At 43.6% G+C, this 9,986-nt stretch overlaps 1 protein-coding gene across 1 annotated transcript; it reads left to right on the top strand. All coding sequences in view use genetic code 11, as the record gives it.

Annotated features, from left to right (window-relative positions):
• Positions 1-598: 598 nt before the first annotated feature.
• Positions 599-8,411, top strand: EGR_00090 (Roundabout; the record flags this gene model as incomplete). The annotated part of the gene is made up of 4 exons (XM_024489339.1): positions 599-3,508; positions 3,862-4,794; positions 6,181-6,478; positions 8,347-8,411. 4 exons carry the CDS (start codon positions 599-601, stop codon positions 8,409-8,411), a joined length of 4,206 nt encoding a protein of 1,401 aa, XP_024356017.1.
• Positions 8,412-9,986: the final 1,575 nt, after the last annotated feature.

The following is a 9,986-nucleotide window of genomic DNA, read 5'->3' as shown; positions in this document are numbered from 1 at the left end:
CCCAGGGAAGTTGCGGGACACTACATGCATTACTTAAAATCTCGGGTTGTGCTACTCTTGTATGTCTTTGGAGAAGAATCGCACAGGTGATCTGAGAATCCTTTTTTGATTTTAAAACTTTACCTTAAAAAAACACTACTTATTTTGCACATGTAATGGCTTAATAATACCGCCGTCTGCATAGAATTAAAATGCCACTGCGTCTGTTATTTCTGGATGCTTAAGTTTTGTAGCAATAAAATGCATGCGCGATGTTTAAACACTGAAAAAAACGCCAGCTTACAGTCACAAACTAATGCATTTACCCAAAAATTATGAGTAAGCTAACAACACTGAACTACTGGCTAATCTTTTATAATCATTGTGCAATTTATTTTGCACTGTTTAGTGAGACTTGTTTTTAATTGTTTAAGACTTTGCTATTTACATTTTTAGCCTTTGAATAATATTTAGATAATTTATTATTTTGTTTTTAGTAGCCTTAAGGTTGTTTTAACCACTACCTGTTACTTACTAGACCTGGTGCCGCGGTTTTCGTGGTTTTTGCGATGAACTAACTTGTGGTTTGGTTCTGGAGCTTTTCAACACGTGATCTTTAATGGCTTTTGGTGTTCTTCTCTACGCTCTGCTTTTGTTTTTGTTCGCGTTTTCCACTTTCTCCAAAAAACCTATCATTACTCATGGCGTTACGGAAACCTTTGGCTATGAAAATCAAATGACATCTCTGCAGTGCAGAGTCAGGAATGATGGTCCTGTGGCTATCGATTGGTATAGAAATAAGTCAAAGTTATCTGAGACTCTGGAATATCGGATTGAATCCACGAAGTTGTCGGATGATATTATAATAAGCGAACTCTTTTTCCGAATTTCACGAAAAACTGTCGGTGCATACTATTGCAATTCATCCAATGAGTTTGGTTGGACTGTTTCCTCTCTGGCTAATGTATTTATTGCATTTATGGAGGAGGATTTTATTGTTGAACCTCAATCAAAAGCCCCTAGTATCGGAGAAACGGTTATTTTGTTGTGCGAACCACCCAGTGGATCACCAAAACCAGTGGTCATATGGTACAAAGATGGAAAAGAGGTCGAATTATCCAGTCGCATTCAAATTGTGGATGGAACGAATTTGAGGATTGAGAAAGTTGCGTGGGTTGATGCAGGAATTTATTTTTGTGTTGCAAAATCTCCTGCATTTGAGAAATCCAGCAAAAAGGCCTATCTGCATGTTCGTCAGAGGCCACTTTTCTTAGTGGCACCTGAAAGTCAAACTGTTCCAGTAAACGGCATAGTTGAATTTGCTTGTCGTGTTTCCGGCGAGCCTCTTCCGACTCTGACTTGGCGTCGCGACCCGCCCGTTCCTGCCATTTCAACCACGCGATCTATGCTCCTAGCGGATGGTTCGTTGAAACTTATGAATATTCAATTGGAAGATGCCGGTGACTACGTTTGTCAAGCCAGCAACGACGGTGGAGTGATAGAAGCTGTTGCGCGTCTCACGATAAGAAGCCCTCCTGGATTTGTCGAGACACCACCGGGGAACGCTGTTTTCCTAGAAGGCACTCGAACTCAGCTGGTTTGCCTAGCGACTGGATTACCGGTCCCAGAAATTCGTTGGATCAATCAAAGAACATCGGAATACTATTTAAATTGGATTAAATCGTCCTCTCAGAGAATTACAGTAACTAAAACTGGATCACTGATATTTAGTACTGTTCGGATATCGGATTCGGGAACGTACGAGTGTCGAGCCTCATCCTCAGCCGGATTCACTCGAACAGTTATTCATTTGTTTGTTCAGCCGAATCCTCATTTGTTTCCCGGTCGTATAGGAATCGCTACAAAATCTGTTTTTATCAATCCTCGAAAAAACATGAATGAATTGAGGCTAGTCTGTTCGGCTCCTAACTTATCAGAATTTTATGGGTACATGGCATCTGGTACGCTGAACGCTACAGAAGTCGGCACCTTCAACCCCTTTACCACTTTTAAAGGATCTTGGTACAAAGATAAAATGGCGATAACGCTCTCCGCCTCATCGAATGAGAGATTTCGCTCAGATGCAGAAAACTCTTTAATCATCAAACCCGTTCACCACAGCGATGTGGGAAATTACTCTTGTATGGTCCTTGGTATGATGAACAAGCGTGTAGCCTTTTGGCATATACCGATAACCTCTACTTCACTTACTGATCGCTTCAGCAAACTCTCCTTGGCGTCAGAAGCCCCCCGTCCACCCTTTAACGTTACGGTGTTAGGTGTGGGTGATACCTGGATTTCCCTGACTTGGGATTACGAATCCCTAAAGGGAACTGACTCTGATGTAGAATTCCAAGTCTTCTACTTGCTACAATTTCATAACTCGACTTACTTACCCAGTCATCGTGCTAAACCGTTCAATTTAGCGCAAGTAGTAAAGGATCCTAATTATCAAGATTATAAACTTCCAGTTGACTTTGGTACTGTTAATGGTGGCCAATATCCGATAGACGTTTGGGAAAGCGCAGTTGAATCAACTAGGGAGAGGCGTTTCCGCCTAGCAGGTCTGCTTCCTGACAGTGGATATTGGGTTGAGGTTCGTGCATCGAACCTACATCTATGGAGTAGAGGGGCGCTCGTTAATCACATCGTCTATACTGCACAATCAACGCCCTCAAGCCAGACCTCTAATGCTCACCCTTTGGAGTCTGGTAAGGCGGCAGAAGACTTTCAGGACCTCTCAACTCGAGTGAACTCCATCATGTTCCTCGGCGTCAGTGCTCGCAGTCTGAGCGCCTCAGAGATGTTCATCAGCTGGGCAGTGCAGCCCACCAACGGTGCTATCGGACTCGTCGACGGCTTTCAGATAGTTGCAAAACCCGTTTTCATGTCTCGCTGCTCCGCTCGTGCGGCTTCTCATGTCAAGGATCTAACGAGTCCATCAACATTTGGAGTGAAGCAACGTTTTCGACTTGGTTATGATGACATGATCCCACCCACCACCGAGCAGGCCCATTGCAGCTTCAGCAGTAAACAGCTGATCGAACGGTTCAGACAGGCGTCTGTAAATACAGCGCACGTTTCAAGCGGAAATGCAGTGCCTGAAAAGTTTTTGATTGTTTCCCGTATCGTCTCTAGAGAATCGCCTAACACAGGCGCGGTGATAGGTGGCCTTCATCCATTCACTTGCTACGAGATCACCGTTAAGGCATTTAAAGATGATCAAACCTATGGGAGGATTTGGAGCCGCGAAACACCGGCTGAGTTGGTGCTAAGTCTGGACTCAGCTCCCAGTGAAGCACCTCAGCTTATCTCCGCCCATTGGTTGAGTGGCATTGCCCCCCAAAATATGTTTTATTTCCCATTCCTCTTTGGAAATGTATCTTACTATTCCAGCAAGTACCCGATAACGTCTTCCGCAATTCGTATAAAATGGATGCCCCTGGATTTATATCTTGCTCATGGAACTCTCATAGGATACTCTATCCATCTTATCGCTAATGATTCTAACTACACACAATCACAAAAGGTATGTCGACTGTTCAATGTTTTGTGAGAAAATAGGCTTGCGTCATTATTGTTTTCTGTAAAACTGCGGAGTTATTAGTTGACTTCATCTTAAAGTGGCAAGAAACTAGTTGGCATTATTCCTTTATTCGTGCATTCCTTTAAATACAACTGCGGTTCGTTTAGAGCTAAGGCAGTTAAGCTGCCACTCAAGCTAGAGACTAATATCTTCGCATTTTTTGCCCCATAGCCGACGCTTATGTCCTAGATTTATTCAAAAAAACGGAAGCAATTCTATTCTATTGAATTACCGAAGTGACAAGATTGGATCGTCAACTTTAGCAGTGTAGACTTAACTTCCCCTGGTATTTGTAGGTTTCACCAGATGTTAGTACCCACGACCTAATCGATCTCAATCCAAATGTTGAGTACACCATATTCTTGGCGGGCATAACATGTCGAGGTGAGGGTGTTCGTGGCCCTGGTTATCGAATGCCAATCTTCGGGAGAACGGTGCATCCACCCTCGTCTGTCACTGGGTCCTCTTCCAAGACGGCACCCTTCCCTGTTTGGGCCTACGGCGCTGTCTCCGGCATATTGATTGCTTGGCTCCTAATCGGTTGCCTCTTCGTTACGTGTTTGCGGCGTCACAAGTCTCAGCACGCCTCGCCTGGCTACTGCTGTTTTGGCACCCCCTCCGCCACCAAGCCCATTAAGCGAGACCAAACCGCATTTAAGATGTCCTCACGAAAAGCCAACAACAGTTTTGTCTCACCCGTTAATACATCAGGGACAAAGTCCAGCCACACTATCACCACTACCACCGAGGTGCAGGATTATCCACCCAGCGCCAGCCACTCGGCCGCCCTACTGAAATGCAAGGCCTCTCGCAATGGGAGTGGTGTGGAGGTGCAGCGTCTGCTGAAGGGTGTCGAGAGCAGCTGTGATCCGACCATGTTGATGCTCAACTCTTCGTCTGCCAGCTCGCCGACAAACACGACGAGCAATCAGGACTGCTTCAGGGGCCACGGCTTGCCCCTTACCGCCGGTGTCCCCTACCCCACTGGTGTTGGGAGCTTCCAGCCTGCCACCCCGCCCGGAGCCTACAACATGATCAACAGTCTTCCTGGATTCTCGTCAGGACCTCCGAATGGGCGATTGTTGCACTACGAGGCACAGCAGAATGATCCGCAGCTGCAGAACAGCATCAGTAGTCGCAGTAAAACGCCCCACGAGGTGCCGCCATACGCCAGTAGCAATGTGCTGCCCCCGGAGATGAACCAATCCTCCTGGAATCCTGCAACTGAGGTACGTAGGAAAATGGATCTTGGAAACAAAGGGAATATTTTGGGGCTATGTATAGGGCAGATTTGAGATGTGGGTAATCCTCGTGGATGATTTTGTCACTCCATTTCCTCGGTGCCGTCTCTAGTCTTGGTAACCTATGTCACGATTACGAGTCGTCAAAACCAAGAATGTCATTTCTTTTCTATCGCACTCTTTGGCCGCTGGATAAAAGCCTTAGCCTTGTTAAATTCCTAAGCACAAATGAGTGTTTATTTTCCACTAAACCCTCGGCGTACCCTAGCCAAGACTGGTTGAATGCGTGATTGAGTGTAAAAGTATTTTCAAGGCAAAATGACTTCCAAGGTTAATGCGCACAAAAGTAATTTCCATTGTAACCTTTAAAAGCCTTTTTTTGCTACTTTAATTGCTTTTGAGGAATCGTGCATTTTTACTGTCATTATTCGGTGTTAAAGCAGCAGGCGCTTTCATTATCTGTAAAGCAGAGCCATCATACTTCTGGATTTGGCTTTATTATTACGTGGAATTATTTCGTCGCAAATCTTCAAAGCATATAGGCTTCTCTTACTGTTTGTATACCTCATTTAACGTTTGTGTATTTAGTGGGAATTGAATCGTGCTTTCTTGTCTGTAGGCTCCTCTATTCAACTGAATTCTTGAATATTTTATTTAAATGTCTGGGTTCAGTATTGAGGAAAAATTCCCAACAGAGAAGATGTTTTGCGTATTCATGGATTTGCAATTCGTCTGCGATTATAAAACTGATTTATTATTCTCGAATTTACAATCAGAACATAAATGACTATCAGCTGCTAAAAATTATTTCCGATTTGCGGATCCGACAAAAAAAATACTTTTTTGTGATGAGCTTAGCAGCCTTCATAGTGGCATTTGCAATGCCATTTTTATTACAAGTCTGTAAATGGCTGAACCACTTAAGTCTGTCACAGAATGTACGCCTTCGAGCTCGAGCTCCCCCGCGTTTAGTTCTGATTACCACATTTGACCTTTGGGCCTGTAACCAACGGGGAAATCGTTTGGTCTCCCAGACATAATCCAATTGCAGCATAATGTTTTTCTTCGTTGTTTGTGTGGTTTTTCTTGAAGTGGGTTTTTTTAACAACCTATGGCAAAAGTGAATTCAATTGCGCATGTATCTCTTACTGTCAATAACGCAGTTATGCGTCAATGCAACAATGACTTGAGCTTCGCCCATCAATGTCAGGGTTTCCTATTATTCAGCGCTTGTTTGTTTTTAATGCTTTGCGAAAAGTCCTCCACTGTCTGCGCAATTTCTCCACTTTCAATTAAGTTATTTTTTTAGGTATTGGCTCAATCTTGGCAAATTCGTTCGTCAACCACCCATTTGCTTCCCTTCTACCCTTCTAGGTTGACCACTCTGTGAATGATCATCCGACAATGCCTGCCGGGGTGGTGCGGCCAATCTGGACCAACCAACCACCACAGCAGCAACAGCACAGGTCCCCAGTCAGCGAGCATGCGGCCATGTCCACGATTCCTCCACCTCCGCCCTATCCCCCGCCGCCCTTGCCCGGTGGGGGTAAGGTCGTCGCCCCTCTCTTCTCTCTGCCCCCTGTGCCCTCACATCCCACTAATACTACTACTGGAACCACTCAGGAAGCACTTCGACATCTCTCCGACGATGGCAGTCTCCCCAGTGGTGGCAGTGAGTCCACTTTGAACCGAGTGGTAAACTTGTGAAAGAAGATTTCAAATTTAGTCAACTCCCACCTACCACCTTTTGTGTTTACCCCTTTTCAAGGAAGAGCTGTTTCTTCACAGTTCAGTCAATTTTGATACTCCAAGATTTGTAGATTTACTTATCGTAATTTGTCTTCCGAGCTGCGCTTGAGGCGGTGTAAACCTGGGTGGGCGCAAACTTCTCCTGCTAATAACAATTAGAAATTTTCATTTGATTACACTGCCTACTGTTTATAAAAATGTTTTAAAAGCTCACTGCACTGAATTTTTATGCATCGGAAATCCGTTGCGGTGAGCCAATAACGGAAAACAGTGTTTTTGAAAAGTTTCAGAATGAAGATGACATTTATAACGCGGAAGGTGTAGTGCTGTTTACAAACTCGTTCGAATAAAGCTAATCGCCGGGTTAACTTTGTTCGCCTACTTTAGTCATTATTACTTGATAGGTCTAGGTGCTTCTACTCATTGATTCCGTAGTCAGGTTAACGTCGCCTTAAAATTTATGCTTGATAATCTACACTAAAAAGTTACATTGGTCTGCATTCACTCTTGTGTGTTTGACAGCGGGAAGCTGTATGCTTTGCTTAGCAAATACTGTGAGGACCAATTTCTGGAGAAATCGTTGAATCAGAATACACCAATTTTTTTTCAGAGGTAGTGCTCTCATTTCACCCCTACGAAAAGCTGGTTATTTGCACCGTAACATTTGATCCAAATTTTAATTCAGGTTGTTGCTGAAATGCTCTCACCCATGTTTTTACCATGTCATAACGATGTAGCCGTAACACCCAAGTAAATACCAGAGACGCGCAAAGCTGGTCTCGTTGCCTTGTTGAGTACTACGTAGAACTCGAGATTGGAGCAGTTCCCAAAAGTTGACTTCGTAATCCCAAATTTAGCATCCTCTGCTGTTTTAGCTTATTTTCTGGTCACAATGTCAAAATTGTTGTATTTTCGGACTGCGCCCGCCATGACCGCCACGAATGTAGCGCCCGAGTCATTCCGAATGGCAAAGAGACAATTAGAACGAGCAGGACTCATTTTCACCAACTTGGGGATCAAATTGCAAGAAATTGCAAAGACTCATTTAAATACAAGTAGTTAACACAAGCATCATTTTACTGCACGACGCTCGGTTGAACGTGAGTTCTATCCCTACGCCTGGATTTACAGAGGAGACTTTGCATCTTAAGCTCATTTGACGTAAATATGTCGCTCAACTGGATGTTACCTACTCACCTCCCATCTACTTCTCTACACCATGGGGACCCTGACAAGGGGCAAGAACGCGTATTTTTGTATCTGGCGAGTCAGTGGTTTGTACTTCACTCTACTTTAACTCCATCTCGTCGATCCTGATTCAGTGCCCGAGCAGATGTCTCCGGCTTCCGTACGCTCCACTGCCTCAATTGGTCCCCCACATTCCTCCGCTTACTGCTACCTCAGCCCTTCTCCACTCTGCTTAAAGGGCATAGAAATTTGTAAATAAAACAAAATCATCTGTCCTCTTAGAATGGGTGTGATCTACATTATTTTGATAGTGACCATTTCCGAGCGGCAGCAAAACTATTTTTGGGCGATTGGGTTGAAACAGTGTTTTCTAACGTTAGATGAACGTTTTCTCCGGTCAAAATTGCGGAAAAACTTATTTTATTAACGTATAGAGGGTGGTGTAGAATTTTCTCACACTGCCGCCCACTCAACTGCCTGGCGTAACATGATAGATGGCTGACGCCACAATCGCTTACGAAAAAAGTGTTTTATTTGCCGACCGGATGAATCCCACTTGCGCCTGATGGTGTTGATTTATTTTATCCACACCTTTATTGTTAGCCGGGTGGTCTGGTCAAGAGGGGCGACGCGAATACTTGGGCGGTCTCAACCAATTAGCCTGCTAATTGTCTGCTTTGGTAGACGCGGAGCGTAATTTGTAAATCGGTGCAATAAGGTCACATTTAGCTCGGAAAAGTTTCAGTGGGCTAATTGGTGCAGACTGTGTGAGGAAGTGACCCTTTGGGCCTAAAATCCACCTTTTACCATCACATCAACTTTTTGAAAGATTGTATAAATTTGTAGAATTACTTGTTACACTTGGTGCTTTCGATTAGCATTTGAGGCTACTCGTCTACGTAACATTTCATCGGATTTTTGAGGGACTGGATGCCATTTATGCTCCGCACCAATGTCGATCTTCCTGGTGGCCTTGTTTCAATAAGAATCAGCTTTTTAGAACTTTTAGGTATTTTAGTAAATGCCACTAGTTACATATTGTCAGATATTCCTGTGATTGGCATTAAGTAATGTCAACGTCTGCACACTGGAATGACCGGAAGTATCAACTTCAGGCTTTATAGGAAGTTGCTGTTGGTCTCTGCCGATCATAGTGATTGTCACCATGGCAGCGGCAGCCAGGGGGCCTGCATTCATTGTTCTGAACCTTGGTAATTCGCCTATGGCGGAAGAGTTCCATAACCTTAGATTGGCAAGCCATAAGCAAATATCGGAACTCACAACTGTCTCCCGTAGTTTTTCGCTTAAAGTGTCTCATCCGAAGGTCCTAGTTCACCATTGAGAGGCTAAAGTGCATTGATTTCGCAAACTTGAGATTTTGACACGACAATCTAGGGTGTTGTGTATTAGAAGTGAAGCCGCCTCCTTTTCAGAAATTCTTATTTTTAACGTTTTGGTTGTAAATATTTTCCTGATACGTACACGATCTAAACGCTATTGCTAGTTTTATTTGCTGTTTTTATCATTTGCTATTGCTGTGGTACTGTTACTAGTTTTGGGTGGTTTCTACGTGAACAAATCTTACAGCGAATTGGTTGTTTAATCCAAACCGAACTGGTCTTCTCCTAGAGATTTATGGCTTTTTAATGGCCATTTAGCCTGACCGAATTAGGCTACTCGAAGGCGGTGCTTCTACCCCGTAGACGCATTTTTCTAAGGCTATCAGCGAGTTGTATTCTGTTTGGTATAAAATACGACTAAACTTTTTATTGAAACGACTTGAAAAGGTTCTTTGTGTGTGTGCCTTCGCGCATCGTCCTATTAAAGCTTTGCATTACACCTGTTCTAAACTAATTGCTTTGTATTAGTTTGTCTCCAGCGGTCGCACCATGGATTCGAGCCAAAGGTACTTGTGTGAGGGAGGGGAAGCGCGAACATATTTAAAAGTATTAAAAAGCGCTTTGATTGAAACCGGGAGACCTGAGCTATTCACTGTTGAGTAATCTTGTGCCAACGGCTAAGCAATTTATTGGTTGTTTTATGCCAAATTTTTAAGCTCTGAAAAATGGAATCTCACTCGTCGTTGAAACTGTCTTAAATTGCGATTTGAGACACCGTTTTATATTTGAACTCCCTTTTTTAGGGCTTCCAGTAGAGTTGTGAACATACTATTTTCAGTGTTTTGTGATACGTCTAGCTAGAGTTAAGAAAAGCAAGTTTGTGATGTAATAGTCCAATCTTAA

The sequence above is a fragment of the Echinococcus granulosus genome (genome assembly GCF_000524195.1).
Source record: "Echinococcus granulosus chromosome Unknown EG_S00001, whole genome shotgun sequence".
NCBI lineage: Eukaryota > Metazoa > Platyhelminthes > Cestoda > Cyclophyllidea > Taeniidae > Echinococcus > Echinococcus granulosus.
Note: the sequence above shows the minus strand (reverse complement) of the source record. Positions and strands in the feature narration are given on the sequence as shown.